Source organism: Pinus tabuliformis, chromosome 8 (assembly GCF_031772625.1).
Source record: "Pinus tabuliformis cultivar Carrire ecotype Pingquan chromosome 8, CPIR1, whole genome shotgun sequence".
Classification (NCBI taxonomy): Eukaryota; Viridiplantae; Streptophyta; class Pinopsida; order Pinales; family Pinaceae; genus Pinus; species Pinus tabuliformis.
In genome coordinates this window covers 1,992,946,900-1,992,962,406 of record NC_142294.1, presented here as the reverse complement: position 1 = coordinate 1,992,962,406, position 15,507 = coordinate 1,992,946,900, and the positions used below count along the sequence as shown (strand labels likewise).

The following is a 15,507-nucleotide window of genomic DNA, read 5'->3' as shown; positions in this document are numbered from 1 at the left end:
AGTGCAACTGTCCTGAGGGAACAACCTCAAACATAGCGCAATTCCAGGCAACAGAGCAACATCACTTAGGGCTAAGACTGCACAATGCAGCTCAGTCAGTGTTCAGTGAAGTGGAGTTGTTCGGTGTGAAGGATTTCAGGAAAATGGCTAAGTGTGGGAGGCAAGTAAACTCATGAGGACTCGACATCGTGATCACACACTTAGCATACTTCAACAACATCACAACATAGACCACCGGGACAACAAGACAAAGCATTTCCCTTTATGAGACTATCTAGAGTTAAAAGCGACAAGTGCGACACTTGGGATAGACCTTTGGACGATCGTGACGACACTTGTGTGACAATGCTTACAACTTTGTGTATGAGTGCAATAGGTGTTTACATGGCTAGGACAACTTGTATACACAAAGACCAACCTTCAAGGTCACCAGAACGATTCGCAAACATGACATAACAACCAAACATGTCAAAAGATGACACTTGATCTAACAAGCGAAAGGGAGCAAGACACGTAGAGGAAAAACATGGAATGACTTTCAGTGCTTGCAACCATGCATGTCATTGAAGACAAAATGATATGACAATGATAAGTATTCCTTCAAGCTACACTAAGAGGTGTATTTCAAAAGATGTGTTTTGTTTTCCATACCTACCCTCCAAAGGGTTATGCATCAGATGGAGTCTTCATGCGGTCCTGATCTTCCATCATACCTTGGGTTCCTCAATCTGCTTATCTTTCTCCTCAGCTCCTTGAGAGTCATCTAGCATGTCATCCTTGTTCGTGGCCCCTGAGAGACACAATTATGCAGTTCCAGCGGGCAGTGACTACTGTGGGATGAGGCATCAGGAGGACACATCTGCGCAGTTTCAGGATGCAAGGAAAACTACGTAGCTGAGGGACAAAACTGCGTAGCTTTAGGATGTAAGGCACTACTACGGGATGAGGAGGAGGACACATCTGCACAGTTTGAAGATGCAAGGCAAATTGGACAGCTGAGGGACAAAATTGCACAGTTTTGAGAGATAGTGAGTTCCGACTGAGGGAAAGACACTGGAGGAAACCACTGCGCAGCTTTGGAAGCCAAGCTAGGTTGGGCTTTCTGCGCATTACACAGTTCCAATAAGCAAGCGAAAAGCTTGAGGGTTGCAGATGTGAAGTGCGCAATTTAGAAAAGTTGGATGAGGCCAGGTTGTTGGTGAATCTCTGAAATTTGGTTAAGTGTGGGATCAGTGGAAATGGTGTGAACAGTGATAGAACTTGACTACGATCACACACATGAACACTTAGTGATACAACATAGACCATTCGAAACATGTAAAAACATACTTCGCTTAATGCAACAACCTTTGCGACAGCTTCTGACAAGTGCAGCTCTGATGATTGAATTTAAGAGGATAAAGGCAACACTTGTACAAGAGTGTGTGAGATGAGTGAGAAACATGTCTATATGTTGCGGACAACCCATTCTCACAAAGATTTCCCCTTGAAGCAAAACAAACTTCCCTTTGCATGATAAGCGATAATCCCCATGCCCAAGGATGACTTATACTATATAAAGATAAAAGCATGAACAACTCTTAAGATTGAAGAGGGGAGCTTGAGATCATCATCTTACCCATAAGTGACTAAGGAACGAACAATCACGAGATAGACAGTAGGCTCCGAAATTTTAAGTATAGGCCAAAATTTTGGAGGGTGTTGCAACCACTACAACACATTGTAATATTCTAACTAGAGAAATACAGTGAAATATAAAAACATGAACTAGCTACAACAAACAATTAAGCATGCAAATCTAAAATCTCCACAACAACAACAAATTTAAAACATTGTTGAGCATATATAATAGAGCTGAGCCATTTTACTAAATATCCAATGATAATTTGAGTACAATATGTAGTGTGAGTGCACCTAGGCTTCTTAAAGAAAGCATGCAAAACCCATGTGAACATGAAGGAAACTCCATGCTAAAATAGGATCACTAGTTGTATGCTCTACCCAAATATTTTGAATTTTCTAAGTCTATCCGTTAGAAAATTAATCTATATTCTGCTGGTTTATTTCTTCTACTTGTAGATTCTGAACAAGTTATTTAAAACATTTAAATACCGAAATAAACACAATACAGTCACAACATCTACAAATCATCAGCTGAAAGAAAACAAACACACAAGAGACACTGTTATTTTTGGACAAATGTCCCCGGAAAAACCCAATGCAGAAAGACTGGTGCAGCTATTCTGAGGGTTTATTATTATGTAGTATTTCCTTGAGTACCACTGGGTGCCTAAGCGGCTCACCCGACAAAGAAGAATACACGATAGCAATACCTCTAAATTCGGAAACAGGTAATTAGAAAACCTGTCCCACGAAACCCTCTCCAGCGACTCTGAAGCTCAACGTTGGCCCTTTTGGCCTCTTCTTCAGCCTCAGGACCCTCTGTGTCAGCCCTCTAAGGCACTGCGCAGCCTCTGGGACCCTCTACGTCACTCTCGCTCCCTCTGCGTGGATGACCCAGTCCCTCTGGCCACTCCATTGTCTCTACTAGACTCTGCGTGCCCTGAACTAGTTGCTGCTCTCACTCTCTCTCCTTCTGCGTTGGTCTCTCAGTACTGTCTCTACCTCTCTGTCCAGTACTCACTGCCCCTCACTACTGATCACTGATTCACTTTTGCTTAGCAAACCCGCTCTAGCAAAATGAATGACTGATCACTCTGATGTGTTCTCCAACTGACCCTCAAGCCTCCTCTTATACTTTTCTCGTTGGTGCTTAACGACCGAGATTAAATCTCGAATCAACAGTTAAGATTAGATTTGGCTTGATCAATGACTTTGGAACCTTCTAACCCAGTTTTATATTAATACCCATTAATATTTTATTTATCCTAAGTTTAGACTTAGGAACTCCATTTAAAATATTAATTATTTTAATACCTCTAAAACCGGGTACAATCTACCCAAACCATTTCTAGGTCTTGGAGATCTCATCTGCTTTAGCCTCTCCACTAATTTTCATGGCTAGAGCACATCCGATGCTACCCCAAATCAACACTCCCTCTTAGCGAGGACTGTGCTCTAGTAATACTCCTCATTGAGCATCACTTTGATTATTTGGCACCAGTATCTGTGTTGATACTAGGCCTCCCCACCCATCATCCTCTGCATTGTTGCATCTTGTACTGCTGCCCATGGCCCTACCACTGCCACTGCTGCATCTGTGAGGCAAATCCCTCTGCATCCATGCTGTTACTGGTCCTTTCTCTCAACACTGCATCTGCACTGCAACCCCCTCTCATCATGTTGCATCATGCTATTGCACTGCAACTCAGTTACTGAGAAGTAGCTGATCCACCCAACTTCTGACATCCCTGTCAGGCTAGAAACACTCCCGATGCTGAAGCTCCCTCTGTCGCTATCAAGTGCTCCCTCTACTGACCTTTTTACTACTACAACAACTCCCTGCATCTTGCACCGTTGAACACGTCCTTGTGCCATCCTGCACTGGTGCAACACTCCCATGCCTCTCGCATTGTTGCAGCCTGCTAGCCTCACGCTATCCGGGGACTCATGCACTTTATCACTTTATGTCGCTTCAATCGCATCCGTCTCAACCAACATTAGCCTGTCTAGCTACTCCTCTTCGGGGCTCCCGTAGCGAGGTATAATCCAAGAGGTTGGCTACCTTAAGGATCCTGCCCTTCATCGCCTGTAGTCTTCCTGACTACAGCTCGATGTCTCCCAACCTCTTCTCTAAAGGTACAAGAGCACTCATGGCACAATTGTCGTCCTCCTCGACTTCTTTCTCTGCCTTCACTGGCGCTGCCTTAGAGTCAAACGCCTCTCCCTTCTTCTTCTTCCTCGGACACTAGTTCGCATAATGACCCAGTTCCCCATAGTGGAAGCACTTGACCTTGGAGAGGTCCTTCTTCTTCCTCTTCTCCTGCTGTCTCGCAGATGCCAGCGCTGCATCCTCTTCCTCTTCCTTCTTGATATCGACTCCGTTGCTGCTACTTCTCGTCTTGGTCAGCCGTCTGATCTCTTCTTGACGAAGAGCCACCAACAATTCTCCCCAATCTGGAAGATTTTCCCTGCCCAATATGCTCTGGACAAATGTCTCCCACTCCTCAGGGACTGCATTACATGTTGTCCTCACCATCAACTCCAGATCCGGCGTGGCCCCTATGGAAGTCAGTTGGTCACAGATCTCCTTCAACTGACCGAGGAAGACATCTATCTGCTCTCCCTTCTACATCTAGTATGACCTTAGCTGATTCTCTAGGAGCATCTTCCTCTGCATGGAAGTATGCTGGTACAATGTCTTCAAAGTGTCCCACATCTCCTTTACCGTTTCCATCTCGACAATATGTTGAACCACATGATCCTTGACCCTATCAATGATGATGCACTTTGCCTTAGCCATTGCCTCCTCGTACCTTTCATTAGCTACTGGGTCAACTGGGATAACCATTAATCTCAAGGCGAAGCCCTTGATACAATGTTTGTCTAGAATGGACAAGATCCTAGCCTTCCAGACCACAAAGTTGGACGCTCCGTCTAATCTGTCCTGATCTCTCAGCTAATTCACGGCCATCTCTCTGCTCCTCTCTGTCGACTCCTGCGAGTCTCTCTACTTCACGCCTAGAAGTTCTCAGTTTGACTCCTGCTGAGTCTCTCTACTACACATCTGGAAGTTCTCGATTCGACTCCTCCGAGTCTATACCTCCCTTCTAGAAGTTCACTTCTGGACTCCCTCGAAGTCTCGATTTCCCTCCTGGAAATCCTTCTGCCAACCATCAAGTTGCCCCTCTCCAATCGTCTTGCCACTACAACATTGATCCAGATTCCTTGGCTAGAAATCTACCTCGGCAGCAACTCCCTCTACCTTGGTTTTGCCCTATTAGGTATTGTTCCGACCACAATACCCCACCAACTTCGCTCCCGCAAACTGCCCACAGCTTTCTTCACCCCAACAACTAAAGGACTAAGCCTCTAGGCTCTACGCAATCCCGGCTACAGTAAAAACAACTCCCTCAGCGATTGTGTCAACCCTCCTGGTCTCTGCATGAGCCTCTCTATGCCCTCCTCGGCCTCTGCACTGGCCTCTCTCTAGCCCGGACTGATGACGCAGTCCCTCTGCGTGAACCCTTCCTCTGTTGCTTCTACAAGGATCAGCTATTGTCACTCGGGACAGCTGATTCTACTGCAAATGCTCTGCTTAGCTGATGCCTTCAACTCTCCTGTGATCTACAACCACGCTCTGATACCATGTTGAATTTTCTAAGTCTATCCATTAGAAAATTAATCTTATTCTGTTGGTTTATTTCTTCTACTTGTAAATTCTGAACATGTTATTTAAAACATTGAAATACCGGAATAAACACAATACAGTCACAAAATCTACAGATGATCAACTGAAAGAAAACAAACACACAAGTGACACCATTATTTTTCGACAAATATCCCCGGAAAAACCTAATGCGAGAAAACCGATGCAATTATTCTGAGGGTTTATTATTATGCAGTATTTCCTTGAGAACAACTGGGTGCCTAACCAGCTCACCCGATAGAGAAAAATACACGGCAACAATACTTCTACATTCGGAAACAGGTATTCAAAAAACCTGTCCCACAAAACCCTCTGCAGTGACTCTAAAGCTCAGCGCTGGCCCTTCTGGCCTCTGCGTCAGACTCTTGCTGACCTGTGTCAGCCCTAGGACCCTCTGCATCATCCGTCTAAGGCACTGCGCAGCCTCTGGGACCCTCTGCATCACTCCTGTTGCCTCTGCGTGGATGACGCGGTCCCTTTGGCCTTTGCGCTATCTCTGTTGGACTTTGTGTGGCCTGAACTAGCTGCTGCTCTCGCTCTCTTTGCTTTTACACTGGTCTCTCAGTACTGTCGTTGCCTCTCTGTCTAGTGCTCACTGCCCCTCGCTGCTGATCACTGATTCACTTTTGCTTAGCAAACTCGCTCTAACAAAATGAATGACTGATCACTCTGGTGTGTTCTCCAACTAACCCTCAAGCCTCCTCTTATACTTTTCTTGTTGGTCCTTCAACGACCGAGATTAAATCTCTAATCAATGGCTAAGATTAGATTCGGCTTGATCCATGACTTTTGGAACCTTCTAACCCTGTTTTATATTACTACCCATTAATATTTCATTTTTCCTAAGTTTAGACTTAGGAACTCCATTTAAAATATTAATTATTTTAATATCTCCCAAACCAAGTACAATCTGCCCAAACTATTTTTCGGTCTTGGAGATCTCATGTGCTTTAGCCTCTCCACCAATTTGTATGGCTAGAGCATATCCAATGCTACCCCAAATCAGCAAAATAGGCTCACTGGTTGTATGCTCTGCCCAGATATTTATTGTTGTTGTTGCTGGAGGCAAACTAATATTTGAGGCCTCAAATATGCTCCAAAAATTCAGAAAAATTAAGACAAGGCTCTCCAACCTCGGACCAACAAAACCCAAAAATCTTTCGGGCTAATTCCAAATTCTCAGAATTACCCAAAATTATGTGAAATCACCTACTACTCAGCTCTACGTCCTAACAAAAAAAATCTACAGTTGCTCCACCAAAATAGTTGAGAAACCACTGAGAAAATAACGTCAAAATAATGGAGTGATATTCCAACTATTCTCTTTGCACAAAGACTACAGCGACTGAGCAACTACTTTAGCAAAATAGCCCGGTAAAACCCCTACATAGGCCCGAGAGAGAAAATTTTGGCCCTCACAAATGCAATCACTACCAGCTCCAAAACTTCTCAAGGAAACTCGTCAACCTCCAAGCGAAATTCCTCAAAATTCTTGAGGAAAATCTCCTTGACAATTTCCACCTCCAAGAAACTCTATTTCTACTACTGTGTCCTCCTAGAAAAATTTGTACCACTTGTTGCACAAATGAAATGGCTCACAAAATTCAAAAAAAAAATTCCAATCAGCTCCAAATTTCTTTACTAGGGTGACCCCCTTGGTTCACCAAAAGAGACTTGGGATTTTCCACTTGGAAATTGTTGATTTGCGGTAGCATCGAATGTGCTCTAGCCATGAAATTTGGTGGAGAGGTTGGGGCACATGAGATCTCCAATACCCAGAAAGGGTTTGGGCAGATTCTAAACAGATCATGAGATATTAAAATAATTAATATTTTTAATGGAGTCCCTAAGTCTAAACTTAGGGAAAATAAAATATTAATGTGTATTAATATGAATTTGTGTTAGAGCAGTTCAGAAGACATGGATCAAGCTAGGTCTAATCTTAGCCGTTGATTAGGGACTTAATCTCGGCCGTTGAGATATCAATAGGAAACTTATAAGAGGAGGCTTGAGGGTCACTTGGAGGGCACACCAGAGTGATCAATCAATATATTCTCTAGAGTGGGATTTGCTAAGAGAGATAGAATCAGTGATCGGAAGAGCAGCTAAGGGGCATTAAGTATAGAAAAACAGAGAAAGCAGAGAATGTTCCGAGAGAGCAGTGCAGCTACTAAGGAGAGTGACGTGGAGCCAGCAAGGGCTCACGCAAAGCCACGCAGAGGCAGCCAACTGCTGCGCAGAGCACCAAAGAGGCCAACGTGTCTGACACAGAAGCCCAGGAAGCTGACACAGGTCCTCCTAAGGCTGACATAGGCCAAGAAAGGCTAACACAAGGTCAGCATGAGATAGAGAGGGGTTGATGCAGTCCAAATTGGGCAGACGTTGGGGTTGCAAAGTAGTTTTGTGCTGAGGAGCTGCTGGAAGGATTTTCCGGGGTTTCAACCAGGAGATTTCTCTCAAACTGTGAGGTATAGCTGCTAAGGAAATTCTCTGTTGGGTAGGTCAGTGTCGACACCCAAATTGTACTCTGATATTGCTAAATAAGAAAACCCTAAGATAGCTGCACCGGTTTTCCGCATTGGGTATTTCCAAGGACATTGGTCCAAAAATAATGGTATCATGTGGTGTGTTTGTTCTTGTTTCTTTTAGTTGTTGATCTGTAATATGTTGAGCATGCACTGGTGTTTATTTTCAGTATTTACCTTGTAAATAACTTGTTAAAGAAAAATAACAAGTAGGTAGGAATAAATCAGAAAAAGTGCATGAAGGGTTTCTAAACTAAGTAAACTTAGAAACTTCAACATGGTATCAGAGGGTGATTGCAGATCATAGGAGGACTAGGGACATCAGTCGAGCAGAGCAATAGCAGCAGAAAACAATTGTCCCGAGATGACAGGAGTTGTTTCTAGCAGCACAAAAGCCAAGAAGTGCGACGCAGAGCCAGCCAGAGCCACACAGAAGAAGTCAAGAGCTGCGCAGAGCCTTAGAGAGGCTAGCGTTGCTAATGCAGAGGGCTAGAGGGCTGATGCAGGGCATCCCAGGGCTAACGCAGACCCATCTAGGGTGACACAGAGCCAGCGTGAGGCAGAGAGGGGCTGACACAGTTCACAAAGAGGCAGTTGCTGCAGTCTAGAAGACTGCAGAAATATTGCAGAGTGAAGTTGGTGAAGTACTGTAGTCAGAACAGTACCTGACAGAGCAAGGCCAGAGGAGTTGTTACCAAGGGTTTCTAGCCGAGGAACCTGGATCAGCGGCGCAGTTGCACAAGACGATCAGAGTAGGGGGCATCTCGACAAGTGGCAGAAGGATTTCCAGGAGGGAAATCAGGACTCAGAGGGAGTCTAGAAGAGAACTTCCAGCCAGGAAGTAAAGACTCAGAGGAGTCGAACATAGAATTTCCAAGAGGGAAGTAGAGGAGCGTCATGGCACTACACGAGGTAAGAGACCAGGATAGACTGGATGGAGCATCGAACTTTGTAGTCTGGAAGGCCAGAATCTTATTAGTGCTTGACAGGAATTGTGTCAAGAACCTCGCCTTGAAGGTTATAGCTATCCCAGTCGACCCCAATGACGACGACATGTACGAAGAGGCGATGGCGAGAGCCAAGTGCATTATCCTTGACGGGGTCAAGGATCATGTGGTACCACATATAGCCGAGAAGGAAACGGCAGTTGAGATGTGGGAGGCTCACAAGAAACTGTACCAGCATACTTTTGTGCAGAGAAGAACGTTGCTTGCGAACCAAATGAGGTCGAATCAAATGAAGAAGGGTCAATCGGTTGACACCTTCCTTGGAGGATTGAATGAGATCCGAGACGAGTTGACTGCTATAGGAGCGACACTGGATCAGGAACTTATGGTGCGGACAGCCCTGAATGCTGTCTCAGAAAATTGGGAAGTCTTTGTCCATAGTATCCTGGGCAGAGGGACTCTCCCACCTTAGGACGAGATGTGGGCAGCTCTTCACCAAGAAGAGATTAGACGGCAGTCAAAGACCGGTAGCAGCAGCAAAAGGATCAAGGTCAAGCAGGAGGACAAGGATGTGGCCTAGCATTTGAGGTAAAGCAGGAGAAGCAGAAGAAGAAAGATCTCTCCAAGATCAAGTGCTTCCACTATGGGGAGATGGGTCATTATGCGACCTAGTGCCTAAGGAAGAAGAATAAGGGAGAGTCTTCCGAGACTAAGGCAGCGCCAGCATGGCAGAGAAGGAAGTTTTGATAGACGACGATTGTGCTATGAGTGCACACACCCCACTTAAACGGAAGTGGGGAGACATCGAGTTGTAATTAGGTGGATTATAGGCGATGAGGGGCAAGATCCTCGAGGTACCCAGCCTCTTGGATTAGACCTTGCTACGGGAGCCCTGGCAAGGAGTAGCAATACTAGCTGAGTGGTTAGAAATGGATGTGGATGGAGCGGCAGAGGGAGCTACAGTGCAAGAGTCTTGAGACAACGTAGAGCTAGCAAGTTGCACCAGTGCGAGAAGCACAGGAGTGTTGCACCAGTGCAGGAAGGCACAGCGAGGTGTGCAAGGGTGTGAGATGCAGGGAGTTGTTGCAGCAGCGCAAAGGTCAGAGAGAGGGAGCACTTGTCAGCGGCAGAGGGAGCTTCAACATCAGTGGGTGTTTCTAGCCCAACAGGGAGGTTAGTTGGGAGATCAGTTACTTATCTCTCAGTAACTGAGTTGCAGTGCAGCAGTGGGCAGCACGATGCAACATGATGAGAGGAGGTGCAGTGCAAACGCACTGCTAGGAGGAAGGACCAGCAACAGCACGGATGCAGAGGGAGTTGTTGTACAGATGTAGCAGTGGCAGTGGCAGGACCATAGGCAGTAATACAGGATGTAGCAGTGCAGAGGATGTTGGGCAAGAAGTCCTAGCATCAGCACAGGGACCAATGCCGGATGATCAAAGTAACACTCAGTAAGGAGTATTGCTAGAGCACAATCCTCACTAATAGGGATTGTTGATTTGGGGTAGCATCGAATCTGCTCTAGCCACGAAATTTGGTGGAGAAGTTGAGGCACATGAGATCTCCAATACCCAGAAACGGTTTGGGCAGATTCTAAACAGATCAGGAGATACTAAAATAATTAATATTTTTAATGAAGTCCCTAAGTCTAAACTTAGGGAAAATAAAATATTAATGTGTATTAATATGAATCTGTGTTAGAGTGTTCAAAGAGACATGGATCAAGCTAGGTCTAATCTTAGTCATTGATTAGGGACTTAATCTTGGTCGTTGAGATGTCAACAGGAAAAGTATAAGAGGAGGCTTGAGGGTCACTTGGAGGGCACACCAGAATGATTAGTCATTCTATTCTCTAGAGCAGGGTTTGCTAAGAGAGATAGAATCAATGATTGGGAAAGCAGCTGAGAGGCATTGAGTACAGAGAAACAGAGAAGGCAAAGATTGTGTCAGGAGAGCAACGTAGTAGCCAAGGAGAGTGACGCAGAGCCAGCAAGGGCTCACGCAGAGGCCGCCAAGTGTTGCGCAGAGCACCAGAGCGGCCAGCGTGTCTGACGCAGAGGCCCAAGAAGCTAACGCAGGGCCTCCTGGGCTGACGCAGGACCAACATGAGACAAAGAGGGGCTGACGCAGGCCAGATTGGGCAGACGCTGGAGTTGTAGAGCAGTTTTGTGCTGAAGAGCTGCTAGAAGGATTTTTCGGGGTTTCAGCCAGGAGATTTCTCTCAAACTGTGAGGTATAGCTGCTAAGGAAGTTCTCTGTTGGGTAGGCCAGTTTCGGCACCCAGATTGTACTCTCATATTGCTGACTAAGAAAATCCTCAAATAACTGCACCGATTTTCCCGCATTGGATTTTTCCAAGGACATTGGTCCAAAAATAATGGTGTCATGTGGTGTGTTTGTTCTTGTTTCTTTTAGTTGTTGATCTGTAATATGTTGAGCATGCATTGGTGTTTATTTTCAGTATTTACTTTGTAAATAACTTGTTAAAGAAAAATAACAAGTAGGTAGGAATAAATCAGAAAAAATGCATGAAGGGTTTCTAAACTAAATAAACTTAGAAACTTCAACAGAAATATCTGTGCTAAGCAGCACTGGTTGACTTGGCTCAACAGCTCAAGCAAACCCTCCAAAATCAAAAATGAAATGCCAAGATAGAATGATCAAAATGAAGCTCTAGCCTTCCTTTTATAATTGTTGTTCAACCTTCCTTGTGGGCTCCACCAATTCGACCCACCTTGTTTTCCCTTCTGCATGTGGTTCGATTTTCTCCTATGGGGTTCAATTTCCCCTTTTCGTGACCCCACAACTTATTTCCACTTTAATTTTCTTTTATTTCCAAAGTTCCAACCTTAGCCTTTTCTGCAAGGAAGTTATTTAATATCTCCACAACTTATTTTTCCTAAATTCAACCTTAGCCTTTTCTGCAAGGAAGTTATTTAATATCTCCACAACTTATTTTTCCTAAATTTTATTTATTTAATAACATATTAATCACCAAAATTGCAAAATTGGGAATTTCCTTGACAAAAATTTTAATTGGGGACATGACAGAGACAAAACCCTAATCTCAAAGTGATTAATGGACGAGATTAGATCTCACCCCACTTAAGATCAATGGCTAAGATTAAAACTTACTAAAGTAAATTACTTTGTTTTCCTAAGTTTTTATTAGCCCAACATATTAATATGTGTTTTTCCCTAAGTTAAATTTAGGTTAGGTTGCATCAGCAACTTGCTCAACCTAGAGCAAGTGTTCTAAGGAGAATGTGAGCCACTTTTGCATGCCTCGACACAAGGCCTGTGCATTCTGCATGCCTCAACACAAGGCCTGCGCAAAAATACCTGCCCAAGCTACAAACTTCAACAATTTAAGCTTGAAAAAATGTTCCCTAAGGCTGAAACTTGTTGGCATATGTTTGATATCTTTTCTCTTGGGTTGCCTAGTGTGTGGAGAATTTTTTTACATTGTTTGCTATAAACAAATATTGCAGATAAGTGCTAAGGCTCAAGTTTACAGGGATTAGATCTGGAGAACCTCTTTGTGACGTGAAATTTATGTTTTGCACTAAAAATTGAAAAATAAAGAAATTTCTAGTGTATAAATAAAAAGATTCGCTCTTCATTCATATCATCTCATTGATGTGATATCATTCATTCTTTGGCTAAGAGCACCTCTAAAAAGTTTGCTCTACTTGTGGTATTTAGCTTTATTTGTGTGGCTAATTATTCATGGATTAAAATATTTTATTTGAACATCTTTCTTGTGAATTATATTAAGGGCTTTTATGAACCTATTTGTTTGGTGAGTGGAGTAGGGTTCATTGAATAGATCACCATAGATCTACCATATTATGATTTAAACACGACAGTCCGATGAAGCACGAACATAGGTCCCAGGCACTAGAGAGGTCAGCAATCATATTATTGTTGCAATCATATTTGTGAGAATTTGAAACTTTAAACAAAGAGGTACTAGATAATTAAAAGTATTATTGTCAGGTTAGTGGGGGTGTTGGAGTATTAATACTCCAATACTGAATTCCAACATAATAAAGTCACTTTATGATTAAGTGACTTTAAAGAGTCATTAGTTAACATGGGTTTACGTCAATTAGGTAGCACAACTACCTAATTAATGAAATAAAAGGGATCCTCTTCATTGTATCAAATAAATCCATTTATAATATAATTTCATAATCTACATCTCCTGCGTATCTCATATATTCATTTTTAACAAGATTAAGACAAAGCTTAAGGATAGGGGTTACACAAATATTTGCTGATGGCAAATGCTTCCTTCTACTGTAATATTTCTTTACAGCTTCAAATTTGTTGAGAGAAATTCAAAAACTTACTACAAAAGGACAAAACAATAATTTTACAACCATATCAACTCTATAAATAATTATAAAATAAGGGAAAAGTTGATTTAGTTCCATAGCTTGGAGACAAACAATTAGCAACAAATAAGAACTAGAACAATAATTTCAAGACCGTATTAACTCCAGAAGAATAATCAAAGTATTGTATATAGAATAAGCAATTTTTTTTGTGCCATATTGTCTTTTAGACATAAAGGTAAGGGAAAAATTGTTTTAGTTCCATATCTTGAAGACAAATAATTAGCAACAAATAAGAACTAGAACAATAATTTCGAGACCATATCAACTCCAGAAGAATAATCGAAGTATTGTAAATAGAATAAGCAACTTTTTAGTGCCATATTGTCTTTTAGGCATAAAGGTTTTAAAAATTTCAAGAATTAAATATGTAGAGTTTGTTCTAACCAACAGGAAGAATTCTTTACCTTAGTTTGAAATTATGAACAACTGATTAATTGAAATTTTACTAAGACCTAACAAATCATCATAAGAGGAACCAAGTTTGTAACGAAAATCGAGCTCCAAAACTAAGACATTTATTAAAACTGAAATTAATAGCTATAGTACCTGTACAAATCTAGTAAAACCAGAACCAACAGGAGACCCGTTGTAAAGAGCCATGGCAGCTCCATTTATAAGAGAAGCATAAACCAGCCAAGGCCCCATCATCCAACCAAGGTTTGATGGCCAAGCAACAACATCACCTGGACGAATATCCATGTGTGCCCAAGCATCTGCAGCTGCCTTTAAAGGAGTTGCATGACTCCAAGGTATTGCCTTTGGTTCACCTGTGTAAAATGTATGGGTATACAAAGTCATGTTTCAACAAATCTATTTATGAATAACCATGAAGAAAGAAACTGAGGACTCAAGTTGAGTACCACTTGCTTAAAATCTGAAAAGAAATTACCATGCAAAAATGAATTGACACACAAAAAATCAGGAAAAAGGATGAATACCATCTCCACACACAAAGTTAAGTTCCTCCCACGCCATAATTGCTTCACAAAAATTTAACTTGAAACGAAAACATCAATAATGTCCACAAACAACTAATGTAACTCAATGGGAGTCAAAATTAAAGGGACTGCATAAGGCATCTCCAACCACCAAAGGAAATTAAATCCAACACTAAGTGGCACTAAAGCATTAAAAAATAACTAGCAAAGAGTATAGACCAAGTTAGGTCAACCCTGCAAACCATTTAACCCGACTACAAAATTAACTATAATATTGTAGTCCTTGTAAGTTCATTTGGTTTCTATTGGTTTTTTGCGAAAACATCCTTACAAAGTTACTTTCAACAAAGTACCTCATTCCCTTCTTTTGAGAATCTATAGAGTTTTAAAGATGAGTTGGCTCTACTACTGTGAGTTCAATGGTGTGTTTCCCACAGTGGTCTTTAGCCCCTCCCTATGTAAGCTTGAGCTCATATGAAGTCCTTTCTTTCTTTCATGGAGTGGCACTTCGCTGACTCTCTTGTTGTCTATATAATGTAACTATTTTGTGTTGATTTTGGGTAGCATTGGATGCGCTCTAGCTCCGAAATTTTGTGGAGGGACTAGAACACATGAGATCTCCAAGACCCAGAGATCGTTTGGTGAAATTCCACCCGGATTGTATTTTATTAAAATAATTAATATTTTTAATGGGGTTCCTAAGTCTAAACTTGGGAAAATTAAAATATTAATGAGTTAATGAAAATTTGGGTGAGAAGCTTTTAAGAATTGAGGATCAAGTCTCTTTTAATCTTAGTCATTGATTAGGGACTTAATCTCGACCATTAATTCAACAACAGGAAAAGTATAAGAGGAGGCTTGAGGGTTAGTTGGCGATACACCAAGTTGATCAATCAGTTAGATTTTTCTGGGGCGTGGTTTGCTGAGAAAATCGAACTAGCGATCTGAGTTGCAGCGAGGGGCAAAAGCAGACATTTGGATCAGAAAGGAGTTCCGAGCCAAAGAGTACGTGGCAGAGAGGCGGCACAAAGGCCTACGCAGCCCAGGATGGGGCTCACACAGTGCTGATGCAGGCCAAGAGGGTCTCTTGCAGTGGTAGCACATGATATTCGTCAAAAGTTCAAGATTTTGCTAGAGAAGCGAGGTTCTGAGCCGGGAGGATTGAACAACAATCTTCCTCCAGCAAATCGATCCAGCAAAAGGGGTGACGCAGTCTCCTAGAGGCAAGAAGCTGGCCCAAGCAATGATTGCACTGGGATTTTGCAGTGTTTGCAGGAGTCAGGCCACTCAATGGATTAGTTGTGACTTGGAGAACGAGGTAAACCCTCGTATGTATTTCTTGTTGCTGTGATTTGTTGGGTCCCT

The 15,507-nt window shown here is 42.6% G+C and overlaps 1 protein-coding gene across 3 annotated transcripts in view; it reads right to left on the bottom strand.

The window, feature by feature from the left end:
- The window catches only part of AAE17 (acyl-activating enzyme 17), a 351,148-nt gene that overhangs the window by 96,506 nt on the left and 239,135 nt on the right, over nt 1-15,507 (bottom strand). For all 3 annotated transcript variants that reach the window (XM_089374866.1, XM_089374867.1, XM_089374864.1), the window contains one exon: nt 13,751-13,971. In XM_089374866.1, coding sequence (XP_089230992.1) covers nt 13,751-13,971 — 221 coding nt within the window. The remainder of the gene's footprint in view (nt 1-13,750; nt 13,972-15,507) is intronic.